General features: G+C 39.7%; 1 protein-coding gene across 2 annotated transcripts in view; it reads right to left on the reverse strand.

Annotated features, from left to right (window-relative positions):
* The window catches only part of FAXC (failed axon connections homolog, metaxin like GST domain containing), a 40,930-nt gene extending 35,687 nt beyond the window's left edge, over positions 1–5,243 (reverse strand). Inside the window, exons 1-2 of one of the 2 annotated variants that reach the window (XM_032780137.2) lie at positions 4,823–5,243; positions 845–980 (exon numbers count right to left, since the gene is read on the reverse strand). In XM_032780137.2, coding sequence (XP_032636028.1) covers positions 845–980; positions 4,823–5,085 — 399 coding nt within the window. In that variant the 5' untranslated portion in view covers positions 5,086–5,243. Of the gene's footprint in view, positions 1–844; positions 981–3,555; positions 3,580–4,822 lie in introns of those variants that run through there. The other variant, XM_032780138.2, reaches the window with a different exon arrangement.
* Positions 5,244–14,624: the final 9,381 nt, after the last annotated feature.

A 14,624-nucleotide genomic window follows, 5' to 3' on the forward strand; every position in this document is an offset into this window, starting at 1 on the left:
CATGTATTTTTATCATATTATTAAGCATTTGTATAGTCCATCTTAAATTTTCATGCAGAAAAAGGTATGTTCTCTGCCTCAGCGAGCTGACAAACATATATATTATAAAATGTAAAACAGCTCTGTTAAAACTGCAGCAATGGAGTGTGAGCTTATCCAGTGGCCTGGTGGCTAGATCTTGACTTAACAGAGTGGAGAGTCAGAATACATTTCCCAGTCTCCTGTCTCTCAATCCCTGGTTTACTTTGGGATTCATTCCATGGAGAAAGACAGTGCCTCAACAGCAACCCATCCACTATTAAGAAAGGGCATTCATGGGCTCTGCAAACAATCCTGTCCTCCTCAGCAAGGAGGGCAGTGTCTGCAATGAAAGGCCAAATGAGGGATTTGTCACTATTCTATTAGGAGAGCATAGAAGAGACACACTCAAAGGAAAGGAAAAAAAATGGCAACAGCTTAAATTTGCTCTATTAACATAGCAGACCTGGTAGGTTAAATAAAACTAAACAATATTGAATTTTAGAGCAAACCCAGTCCATTATGTAGCATTATATGAACCCTGAACCACTCCAAAAGTTCATTTCCCCAAAAATTAAATTTTCAATTGCCATCAAGCAATGAAATCGGGAATAGTGCTTGAATGTTTAGACCAACCAACTTATGTTAGGTCTACATTGAAGATCACAGACCAAAACTTCACTATAGTGATAAGTGTGTATCTAGCTAGCTATGTGTGTTCATATACACTTCTCTTGGATATGATAGATATTTCCCCTGCATATTTAGTATTATGTGTTACTATAGTTAACCATAATGTAAAGGGAAACAGTGCACTCAAGTTTACCTGGTAGGGTAAATCAGCCATCCTTAAATATGTTTCCATTTTCAAACAAAAAGGAGATAAACTGGGAACACCATTGTTAGGTCTTGAAAATTGATGCAGTATAATAGCATCTTTGGAATCAACCTCCTGCTCTTTCCTGGCAAAACAAAACAGAATTAAAAGAAACCCAGATTACAGCATGTGCCATATATCAATATATTAAGTGCATGAAAGAGCGAGAATGGCTGAGGCAAAACATTTTGTCCTCCCTTTAATAGGTCATTGTAATTCTTTATTCATCAAGTCTGAAATCACTAAAAAGCACTTACATTGCAGGATTCAGACAGGAAGCTTAGTTAATTCTATGTTGTAGAGACCAAAAAATCTTGCAAATCTTAGGTAATAAGCCCAGGCTCGTAGGCTAAAATAAATAAGCAAGCAATGAAGCCTGAATCTCCCCTGCCTTGTGCCTCATGTAGTCACTTAGGGCTTGTCTACATGGTGCCTTAGTCCACACTAGCTGGGGTGTGAATTTTAATGTGCACTAGCATGTTGCACACTACCTGTCCTGTGTGGACCCTGCTGGCACACATTAAAAGTTCCCTTGTTCTGGGTAGCATATTACTGTTTGAAATGGGACTATATTAACATGCACTGGGGAACTTTTAGTGCATGTCAGTAGGGTTCATACGAGCCAGTTAGTGTGCAGAATGCTAGTATGAACTAAAATTGACACCCAAGCTTGTGTGGACTAAGGCAGGGGTTCACAACCTTTTCTCATTTGCGACCCCTAAAAAATTTCAGATGGAGGTGAAGACCTCCTTGGAAATTTCAAATTGAGGTGCAGGCCCCTTTGGAAATCTATTGTCTGTATATATAGTTGAATTCTGTTTTCAGTCTAAGTCTTTTACTGACCCCTTAGACAAAGTGAGTGTAAAATGCTATGACTTTGCTGTGGTAGGGGTTTTCAGGCACTCTGCACAGTTATAAATGACAACACAAGGGGTCAGGCAATGTAAAACCAGGCCCTGCAAATCTACTTCCTTCAGTTAAGGGTCTTAAAGAAAAAAGAGGTTCTCTTGAAGAACATGATCAACTCAAGCATAGCTCTAGCTCTCAAATATGCCATTCACCTCCATTGTCTGTAAACTGGTCATTATCCTTGGCCTTGTTCTCTGTTCTTTGTATCTCCTCCTGTTGTACATGTGTCCATTACCACCTCTGCACTTGGCTGCCCAAATACCCACTGCCTTGACTCCACCCTGTGGAAGCCTTCATCCCTTCTCACCTCAACTATTTTAACTCTCATCTCTATGGCTTCTCAAGATCTGTATTCTCTTAACTCCAGAACATCCAGAAGACTGCTGCCTCCCTTCTCCCATCTACAAAGACTCACAGCCACATCACCCCTGCTGTCAAACAACTCCAATGGCTATTCATTCATTTCAGGATCCAATTCAAAATGTCCCATTCATGGTTCTCAAAGCCCACCATGGACTTGCTCCAATCTACCGCCTGGACTTGGGACCAAACTTTGGCTCTCAGTTACACTAAGGCAAATCAAGAGGATTCCAAAGGATTTACACTAATGTAACCAAGAACAGAATTTGACCCAAGCTCCATGAGATCCATCACAGTCAATGTAGCTGCACAGGTGTAAAACTGGAGCAAGTCAAAGGAGTAAGAAGGCCCATTGTCTTTTACACACACTCCTGCACCACTGGTACTTGTCTAGCACTGGCATGTTATCTGTGCCTTCACACAGATTTGCAACTGCTAGTGTAAAAGCCTTCTGCTCTGATGCTTCTGCCATCTCTAATAGCGTTTCAGTTTCCATCCACCTCATCCAGTCTTCATCTCTGTTGATTTCTTATCTAAAAACATATCTGTTCTTTGTTATGGCCTGTAAATTTCTCTTGCAGTAACTGCTTTTGGTTACTGACTTTAAGGGAGATTTTCATAGGCACATGTGTCAAAGGGAGTGAGGTGCTTACTGGCTCTTTATGTCTTTGGAAATCACCCCCTTTATGACTCCAGGCCTTAACTGAATCATCACACACTATCTTGATACAATACATTGTGTTGAATAGTTTCAGTCTGTGAAGCATTTGGGATATATTGTCCATGAAAGATGCTGTACAGAATAGGGTTGCACTGCATATCACAGACAGCAGCTCATGCAGTTTTGGTTAACATGATGATGATGATTTTAATCTCTCAAAAATGAGCTCTGAACGGCCAGAGATGATATTAGTTTGCTTTGCTTTTAAAAATTTGGCCACTAGCAATTGCAAATTGACTGCCAAATTTGACATATTTTCAAATGTCTGATTTTAAATCATTTAATACATTCATAGCATCCCTTTATATACTGTACATATTGAAACATTCAAACACAGATTTAACATTGCTAGTAGCCTGTGCAGATGGCACATATTTGCTGAACCAGTAAATCACATCTACACTTTTCTCCAGAAAATGTAATATCTTTTAAAATATGGCTATGTGAAGTAATTTCGTTCTGTAAATCTCTCCTAAGAATAGAGGTAAGACAATCTATGACATTTAAATTATAAAAAATCCCTGAATTCAAGTATTTTCCAAGAATTATGTTTATACAGTTATTTATTATAAGGTAAATTAAAATAAGCGCATAAAATATATAAGCCAAATATATCTTTTAATGCTAGTGTTATTAAAAGGTTATCAATGGCAACATTATCTTTGTTTACCTTATGTTGTGCATGGCAGCTACTTTGATCCTTTATTTCTTTAAAAATGTTGTATCCAGAAATAACTTCTATATTTTGCCATTGTTTATATTACACAAATAGCTGTCTTGTGCAACAATCATAGTAACCAGTTAGGACCCAGTTATGCAGTCCTCACTGAAATCAATGAGAGACTTAGCTGAGTAAGAAGGGCAGGTTGAGACCCATAGTGGTCTGAAGTTCATCTCCATTCCATTTTCATAATGTTAGTCTCCACCATACGTCTATGGTGTACATAGATCAAATCCCCTGAGATAGTTCTCATTGATTTCTTTAAAATAGTGAACTAGTAATATATCACTTCTGTTGCGGATATTATATTTCCAGGTACATCCTTGGGAAATCAGTAGTTAAAGCCACCATTTTCTGAGATGATTTACTATCCTTGTAAACAAACTGCAGCACCATATGCAACTGTTTACTTCAGATCTCAGTCTATGACAAACATACTCCTGTGTCTATTCCTGCTCTCATGCTCCCTATTATTCACACCATTATGAAGCTAGAGATCATAACCGGACACAATACTACACTGAAAACAATTGTGACTTCTTCTTATTTCTGAGAGATCTTGTATAACCAGTTGATGATGCATCATTTTAACTATGCATTTTCATATTAGATTTTTGAGCAACCCCAAAAAAGCACTGACCAGTACGTTTAATTTGATGCTGAGGTTTATTATGCAGAGTTGTCTTATTTAAACATACTGGTAGTTTGGGTGCAGATGGTTTAATACATGACGATCTATTAAACAATTTTTTGCAAAGCAGCTAAAATTGCAAGATCTAAAAGTAAGGTGGGTCCATGATGAAGGTAGTTCTTGTTTTAAAGCTCACTGGTTTAATTCTGAGCCCCTGTCCTTAAAACACAGGCCAGACAAGTCAGATGTTTCCAGATAAGGCTAAAACTCTCTCTGAAAAGAGCCCTGTGGTTGATCCCCCTGGAACCTATGACACTTGGGTTTTAAGAATGATGTATCTACTGGTGTGACATTAATCCTTACAGAGGTGAAGCTCTGAAATGCCCAGTAAAAACAATTACAAAAGACTCCTGATTTCTGCCTTGCTTGTCGTTATTGTGTCAGTTTCTCAAGGGGTGAAGGTCGAGTACAATGCATTCCCATCAGATCAGCACTGTCTCATTATTTCGTATTCCCACTGCAGCGTCTATTCCAAATACTCCCTGCTGCAGCCTGCCCCAAGCTCTCTCTCTCCCTGTCTCTCACCTAATTGCCAGGAGTTCATGTAGCAGATACGCCGCGGCAGCGAGCAGGGCTCCCCCAGTCAAATAAAGGGTTTTCTTCCACCACGAATCAGAACCCAGCCCTGCCATGATCCCACCGTAATCCTGCCAAGGGAAAGCGATGATGTCCCCATAAAAGGAGAAGTGCTCTTCGGATCCTGCACAGCAGCCGAGGGTGAGGCTCTGATTCCGGCTCAGCTCAACCACACAGGACCTGGAGGAGGCAAAACCAACACCCCAGTGCATGCTGCGCGTTGCCTGCTGCTCCCTTTCCCCCCGCTGCTCGCCAGGGCAGTCTGCATGGGCAAGGGCTGGTTGGAGCCAGCCGGCACGCTCAGCTTAGCAGCGGGCCAGGAGGGGATGGAGCAGCGGTGCTGGGTCTCCGTGGTGATTTCTGCAGCAGCAGCAGCCTCCTCCTGCAGCTGCCTCTCGCCTTTGTCTCTTTGCATCGAGGATGCTGGGTGATGTCATTGCTCCTGGGAATATCAAAATACTGGGGCAGTAAAAATCACACTCCTCTCTCCTTTCGCCCTCCTGTCCTCCCCCACAGATAGGCTTAGCCTCTTCCGAAAAGCAACCCTTCTCTCCCTATCAGAGCGGGCTAGGGAAGGTCACAGGAAAAGGGCAAAACTCACCTAGAGCTAAAGAGACATGCTGGCATTTGCTACTGGGCGGAGGGGGAAGAATCCAGATTAATGGCTGGATTGTAAAGATTTACTCTCCAGGGGGAGGAAGCAGCTTTCTGCTCTGATAGCTAATTTTCCCCCCGAAGCTATAATTACATTATACAGTTAGCCTGGACCAGGTCACGTGTTTAGGCTTTAGCTTGAGAACATGGAAATCAGCCATTGTTGTGTGTTTTATTTGGTAAACAAACCTGACTGCAATCTACCCTCGTTTGGGTTGTATTAAAAGGGCAGTAAAGACCTGCCAGTTGCATCCCAACCCTTGCAATGTGCATTGGAACAGGTAGCAAGGCTAGGGTTTGGGTTTTTTTAAATATTAAATACCTCCCAATAAGTGTGCTAGATGGGCATCTAGCATAATTGCACCTCTTGCCATGTATAAAGAACCATGTCATTTATAAACATATAGCAGGGAATTCTGAATGACCAGCTGTGCCATTCTGTGGAATCATAGGAATGACCTATTTTGTAGGTGCAGCTGTGGATACATCCGTGCATAGTAGGAATACATGCAGATTTTGTGGATGCCGTTTAGACAACTGTGTCTAAAACTCTGGGGTGAAATCCTGGACCCATTGAAATCACTGCATGTTGCACATCTAGTCTTTCACTGCTGTTTAAGTCCATCATTTAAAACATCAATGGTTATACAACACAGTCAGAGTTTAAGGCCAGACTGGACCGCCACATCATCTAGTCTGACCTCCTGAGCTCACAAGTGAACCCTGCACCCTACCATCACAAGCAACCCCCACCATACAATTACACTCAAATTTGTCCAGCTCTCGTTTAAAACTAATTAAGTTTTTTGCCCCTCCCTCTCCTATTGGGAAGCTGTTCCAGAACCTCACCTCTCTGGTGGTTAGATACCTTTTGATTTTCAGCCTGAATTTTTTCATGGCCAGTTTATATCCACTTGGTCTTGTGCTAACTTTGTCTGTAGGCTTAAATAGCTCTTCACCATCCCTAGTACTAACTCCCCCTCATATATTTATAAAGAACAATCATATCCCTTTTCAACCATCTTTTTGCTAGACTAAACAAACCAAGCTCTTCCAGTCTGCTCTCATAAGATAGGCCCTTCTTTCCCCTGATCATTCTAGTAGCTCTTCTCTGCACCTGTTCCAGTTTAAATTCATCTTTCTTGAACACAGGTGACCAGAATTGTACACAGTATTCCAGATGAGGTCTTATCAGTGCCTTGTACAACGGCATTATTACTTCTCTTTCTCTACTGGAAATACCTCTAACACATCCTAGGATCGCATTTGCCTTTTTTTCATAACTACATCACATTGCTGGCTCATACTCATCCTGTTAGCAACCTACACACCCAGATCTCTCTCCTGCTCTGTCACCAGGGCTGCCAAGAGTAGATTCAGGTCCCAGTGAAAACATTTTTTCAGGCCTCTCAGCCAGGACAGATCAGCTAAACGGGGCCGACGAAGCTGGGGAAGCTGCGCCCTGGGCTCCCTTCTGGACTACCGGACCCCAGTAATTTGTACTGGCTTCCCCTCACTCTCATCAGCCCTGTCTATCATTTCCAAATGATGAGCCCCAAGCTGGCAGCAGAAGTTCTTATTATTAGACCCTAAATAAATGACCTACTATTTTGTGCTACTGAATTTCATTTAATTTCCATCACTCCCATCTTCAAGGTCACTCAAATCTTCCTGTATAATATTCCAATCCTCCTCTCTATTGACAATTCCTCACAACTTTGTATCATCAGCCAATTTCATTAGCACTCTCCTCCTTTTTGTGCCATGGTCATTAATAGAAATATTGAATAAGATTGGTCCTAAGACAGATCCTTGAGGAACTCCACTAGTAACCTCCTTCCTGTCTGATAATTCACCTTTCAGCACAACCCATTGCCTTCTCTCCTTTAACCAATTCCTAATCCACTTTACTGTGCTTGTACTGATCCTCATCTTCCCCAGTTTAACTAATGACTTCCCATGTGCTATTGTGTCAGATGATTTACTGAAGTCCAAGTACATTAGACCTACCGCACTTCCCTTATCGAAAAAATCAGTTATTTTCTAAAAGAATGTCTCTTAGTATTCAGTTTTTCTTCACTTTCTCCATAAAGGATCTGGGATCCCAAGCCTCTACTATTCAACTCCAGCTGGTCACAAGATACCATACCATAAAATTGTGGCACCTGGATTTATTAAAAAAAACACTTATGATCAATTTAGAATATACCAGTTCTAATTTTTCTGTCACTTCGAGGCTTGCACATGGTAACTAAGAAACATGAGTTTAAAAGGTCAAAGGGTACAAAAATAGTCTCAATATAATTTTAAAACTAAAAAGTGTTCTAGAATAACTCTTTTCTGCAATATGATACAAAAAAATACAAGGTCCCATAAGGTGGTATAGAGATTTTACTGTCACTCGTTCAGGATAAACTGTATCGATCTCCTGTAACTTTAAACTAGGGCTGTCAAGTGATTAAAAAAATTAATCACAATTAATTGCACAATTAATCACACTGTTAACTAATAATAGAATACCATTTATTTAAATATTTTGGATGGTTTCTACATTTTCAAATATATTGATTTCAATTATAACACAGAATACAAAGTATACAGCGCTCACTTTATTTTTGATTACAAGTATTTGTACTGCAAAAAAGCAAAAGAAATTGTATTTTTCAATTCACCTCATACAAGTACTGTAGTGCAATCTCTTTATCATGAAAGTTGAACTTACAAATGTAGAATTATGTACAAAAAGACCTGTATTAAAAAATAAAACAATGTCAAAATTTTAGAGCCTACAAGTCTACTCAGTCCTACTTCTTGTTCAACAAATTGCTTATACAAACAAGTTTGTTTACATTTGCAGGAGATAATACTGCCCACTTCTTGTTTACAATGTCACCTGAAAGTACTTGTATGAGGTGAATTGAAAAATACTATTTCTTTTATCATTTTTACAGTGCAAATATTTGTAATAAAAATTAATATACACTTTGATTTAAATTACAACACAGAATACAATATATATGAAAATATAGAAAATCATGCAAAATATTTAATAAATTTCAATTGGTATTCTATTGTTTAACAGTGTGATTAAAACTGCGATTAATCATGATTCATTTTTTAAATCACAATTAATTTTTTTGCGTTAATCACGAGAGTTAACTGCAATTCGTCGACAGCCCTACTTTAAATTGATTACTGCATGGTGAGATTTGGGTGCACAAAGATTGTAGGATCAAGATCTTAGCCTGCATATAATAAACAACAGACCCGTTTCTCTCATTAGATAAGATAGCCCTAATATTCCCCTGCTAAGAAATGCCCTTATCTTTCTGCATGGCATCATCACTAAAGAAAAGCATATAGCTAATTATTTACCAAATACTGTTGTCCACAGAGCTGGCCCCAGACAACTGCCATGAATTTAGATACTTGTTCATAACATCACAAAAAAAGAGTTACTCTTAAAATCACAAGATGCTTAACATTGATGAAACGATATTCAGTGTTTAGTAGGAACATACCAGATAGTTGTCACAGTGTTGGAGATGTTTTACCTCACGCATACGGGCTAGATTAGACAACATAGAAGCAGTTGAAAGAATTGAAATCCCTAATGTTAAATCTGCCATAATTATTCATCACTCAGAACTAGAAGTAGGCTAAGCAGTAAAGTTCATATCCAGATATCAGATTCATAACCTGATTCTCAACCAAACTTCTTCAAAGTTTGGGAGTGTTTGGATCCAAGGTTTTGGTTATGCTCACTGTAGAGAAAAGGAACAGCTGTAAAGTTCAGAGCTGTATCCAAACTTCCTCAAAATTCAATGGCGTTTGGATACAGGCTCATTTTTATTCAGCCATATAAGCAAGAGCAAGTGTCTGTGCTTAACCTACATTTAAGAGGAGTGATATCATATTCCATCTGCCTTTTCCTGCAGTAATTCTTTACAGTTTTTCATTTTAATCCCCATTCTTTAAGTTTTATTATTTATTTGTATTGTGGTAGCACCAAGCGGCCCCAGTCATCGATCAGGGTCCTATTGTGCTAGGCACTGTAGAAACAAAGTTTGATCCAAAACACCTGTGTTGATGATCCATCCTTGGAGATTAATGGAATTAGAAAGGTTCCAGAGAGCTCTTGTTCTACTGATAGACTACTCCCTCAGTGGTCAGGTAGGACATTAAAATACTCCTTTTTGTCCACCATTGATGAGGTGTCCCCATCTCTGGATTAGTTCTCACAGGTTACGCTCTTTTGTGGATGAGCTGCAAGCAAGTGAGAAGACAACTAAAGCATTGGTGGCAGGAGTCTCATGCCAAGGTTGACCGGTTGCAGATGAAAGATTTGTTAAACTCTTATGCTTATGAGTTAGACCTAGCAAAGGACATAAAAGGCAATAAGCAGGAGTTCTTTAAATACACTAGGAGCAAGAAAGAGATGAAGGAAAGCATAAGTCCTCTATCTAGCAGAGAAGGAGAACTAATAACCAATTGACATTGAGAAAACTGAGGTGTCTAATGCCTATTTTGCCATCATTGAAAAGGTTAAGGGGTTCCAGATACTCAACACAAGTAATATTAACAACAAGATCATAGGAATAGAAGCCAAAATAGGGAAAGGATAGATTACAGAATATTTAGATACATTAGATGTATTAAAGTTGGCAGAGCCTGAAGAAATTCATCCTCAGGTACTTAAGGAACAAGCTGAAGCAATCTCAGAACTGCAAGTTATCTTGGAGAACTCATGGAGGATGAGTGATGTTATTTTACTGAAATGCTGTTGACTAGCGTCTGCAACTAGTACTGCACTGTAGCAGATCTTACATTAATGAGTACTGTACAAGAACCTATATATATAAAATAATAATATTGTTGGAGGTCCATGCCTAGCTAACAGGTTTCAGATACATTATTTCAGCACTGGAAGTTGTGTTTGACAGGCTGGTGATCTCCAAAAAGCTAGATTAATAGTAATTAATACACAGTTTTTTCCATCAAAATGAAATACATCTGATCCTGTCTTTTCCTGGGGATGTACAGGCATTGTACTTGCTGGTATGAATTCCTTTGGTTGGATGCAGTGATATTTAAGATATATACTGCAATCTCCTATAACTGGCTCAATGTCTTTGTTCATATTTGACTAGCAATAAAGATTCATGAACCAGTTTGTTTGGGGGTTTTCTGTGTCCTTGTATGTTTTTTATTATTTCAAAATGATGTCTACAAAATTCAGATGCAATCATATTGCCTGGGAAATGCCCATCTTTGTGGACAAATAGGTTATTACAGGCATTTGTCTCAGATTAGTAAATGACCAGCCCAAAGCTGTGATAACAGATAAAAAGCTGGCAACACCTGCCCTGCAGAGTGGAACGTCTAACCCAAACCATATCAGAGCAGTGTAATAAGATAAAAAAGTGATCAGGAAGAAACATTGATCATTTAAATTCAACATGTTCATCAACAAATCAAATTAAAGCTGAAGATGATAGCAGAAGAATAAGGGGGTATAGGTATAGGGGAGGACACATTTCAGTGTGTATGTCCCCAGGGTGAGAGTGTTTTTTCAGATTCAGAGAGCTTCCAGAAATAAAGAGGGATAAGAGTGATTGTGTTTTTGCAGCTGCATGACTGTCTGCATCCTCGGAGAAATGAAATAAAAGGGCATTGCAGCAGAAGGGTAGGTATCTTTGTTTGGGACTGGTAAAAGGTTCTTGGATGACAGCTGTGGAAACAGCTTTTACCTTATTTAGGGTTTACATACAGCACAGACAGTGACTGTGCAGGTATTCCCATGCTGAACCTCACCCCAGCCTAGAGATACCACCTCAAGGCTCAGCCCACGTAACTACTTTTCTTCCTGATCCCCTGTGTATTTTTCTCCTTAGCAAACATCTCTTCTATTTGGTTTAGACAGAACACATTCTCAGGGTTTTTCTTTCTTCCCCAGAATGCTGCTATGGTATTATAGTGGGCAGCTATCTATACCTGTGAAAAAAAGGATCTCCCCTCACTGTTACTGATTTCATGTGGTGGAAACTTCAAAAGTAACATCTAGCATCCCATGGTGGTTCCCCCAGACCTCTGACCAGAAATGCTGAACCTTAGGCCAATGCTACCAGATAGTGGGGGTGGTGATGACAATTTAATACTTCTGAAAAGTGCCAGATTGACCCTGGAGACTGAAGCCTTTTGGTGATATGCAGAGGAGGTACAGCAGAGATGAAGTGGGTATCTGACGAAGTGGGTATTCACCCACGAAAGCTCATGCTCCAAAACGTCTGTTAGTCTATAAGGTGCCACAGGATTCCCTGCTGCTTTTACAGATCCAGACTGACACAGCTACCCCTCTGATAGCAGAGACAGTGGCAGTGCAAGTTTCCCTCCTTACCTGTCAGTATCCCTCAACCCTGCCCTGGAAGGACTATCCCTGGCAGGAAGAAGAGTTCAGCCATCATACCCATTTGATCCTTGGCCTCTCTGCTGAGATTACTAACAATGATGATGATCAGTGCCAGCTGGTGTGTCCAAACCACAAAACCCATATTCACTGGGTAATGGACTGAGACTGCCAAACTCATTTCATACAGATACATTACACCAGTGGATAGGGCACTAACCTAGAACTTGCAGAAGTGGGTTCAATTCCCTGCTCTGCCACAAAGTTTCTGTATGACCTTGGGTAAGTCACTTAGTCTCTCTGTTTCCTATTTGTAGGATAGGGATAACATGCCTCAAAGGGGCGTTGAGAGGATAAATACATTAAAGATTATGCAGTTCTTACACACTGTGGTGAGGGGAGCCATCTAAATTCTTAAGAAAGATTAATGGATGTGCCCATGTGCATACATTCTTCTAATATCTGTCCACTGATCTTCCAGAAATTTTTTAAATATACATATGTACTCAAATAATATTGGTATCCTCACATACATTGATGTTCTTGATACATGAATCTAAACTTTCCTATAGTCTTTATTCTTACGGAAAATTACCAACACTCCTTCCCATGCCAGCACATAGCTTAACCAGATGTATAGTTGAGCCAGTGTTTCTGGTGCTTTAGCTCCTAGAGAGCTGTCTCGAGAAATTCATTTCTTGTAAAGCAGACACAAGTACTGTGATTATTGCCACTATCGGTAGCATCTTCCTTCTAGCGAAGATGAAATTTAAATAGAGAAAGGAGGATTCGTTTCATTCAGACAAAAAACTTCTAAAAGAATCACAATGGCCAATATGGGACAGTTTAACCAGCATTTTGGAGGCTTTTTCTCCCTCTCCAGAGATAATACTAAATCTTTATCCAACCAGGATAGTAACAATATTAATGAACTACATTATTATGAGAAAGGAAGAGACATCAAACTGTAGACATCTTTACTTTGCTAGATGACTTGTGACTATATCTGGTTGTGGGTTAAAGAAGTTTCAGTACCATATAACCTATAATGTGTCAATTAAATACTATCATTTTCACTTGAATGTGAGTAAGATGGTCATTGCAAGAAGCGGTCTGGAAAGGGTTTCTTGTACAGTTACAGGCAAACTGCAAAATTAACAATAAAATGGAGTCAAGATTAGAAATAATTAATAACATTTATTAAACACAGATTCACATGTTCAAAGCACTTCACAATCAATTAAGCACTCCTCACACCACTCATGTGAGGTGTTATCAGCCCTGTTTTGCAGAGAAGGAACCTGAAGCGATAAGATGGACGTGACCCGACCAAGGCCACATAGTGAGCCAGTGACAGAGCCAGGATTAGCATTCATGGCCGTCTGACTACCAGCACTGTACTTGAAACAGGCTGTGGTTGAATTTAGCATTATAATGAGCTGTGGTTAAGGCACTGGACTGGGACTCGAGAGATGTGAACTATATTCCTGGATCTGCTACAGATTTCCTTTGTGACCCTGGAAAAGTCACTTGACTGTGCATCAGTTCCTTATCTGTAAAATGGGGATAGTAATAATACAGGATGTTACATTGGTAAATTCATGAATTTATGTCAGGGGCTAAGATGCTGTGGTAACAAAGCCACAGAAATGCCTATACATTTTTACAACATTCTTTTCTGCCCCTGGGAAATCCTCTGATACTCCTTAGCTTGCCCAAGACTTTCTAGCTTGCCCAAGGTGCAGCAGCATTGGACCAGAAAATTCATGCAACCCACAAGAACTGTGAAACCTCTGATAGTAAAAATGAATCTTAGGATGCCTTTCCCAAACCAGGATGTTCAAAAAGATTTCACAGAATGGGAAAGCAAACTTCTTAAAGGTAAGTTAAAACTTAGCTGCTAAATGACCCCACACCATAGCTGGTGGGGGCATATAAAACAAATTTCTGTGTTTAACTCAAATTTCATTTTAGAGTTACAGTTCACCTTTAAATAATGTGTGTTTATTTTATGTTTGCAGTGTTGTTGTAGTTGTGTTGATCCCAGGATATTAGAGAGGTGGATGAGGTAATATCTTCTATTGGATCAACTTCTGTTGGTGAGAGAGACAAGCTTTTGAGCTTAAACAGAGCTCTTCTTCAGGTCTGGGAAACTAACTCAGAGTGTCACTGCTAAATACAACGTGGAACAGATTGTGTAGCCTCAACAAATTCTTTCACAACAATGACGACACCACTCTCAACTACCACCACTGACAATCATAAGAAGAAAGAATCATCTGACCAGACATCACGGAGCAGACGAAAGCACACTCTTGATCATTACATTGATTGTTTCAAGAAAAAAAATTGACTATGAAATCCTTAAACATCACATCCACCACAATCTCTCCACCACCAAGAAGACAGATATCCCTGAAATCTGACCACACGACAGTAATCAAACAAGAAGACAAAGGGGGCACCATCGCAGTTCTCAATTGTGATGACTACGTTAATGAGGCCCCACAAAACAATTTTACCCAGGAATTTAAGGATATAATTAAATTTTTCCCCAGACAACCCCAAGAGAAAATCTACAAACTAATCCCCCACAAACACATTGCCACACTCATCAATTTCATTCTCACTTATAACAATTTTACATTCAACAACGAACACTTTGTCCAGACCATGGGAACAGCCCTGAAT

The sequence above is a fragment of the Chelonoidis abingdonii genome, chromosome 3 (assembly GCF_003597395.2).
Source record: "Chelonoidis abingdonii isolate Lonesome George chromosome 3, CheloAbing_2.0, whole genome shotgun sequence".
NCBI classification, from domain to species: Eukaryota; Metazoa; Chordata; order Testudines; family Testudinidae; genus Chelonoidis; species Chelonoidis abingdonii.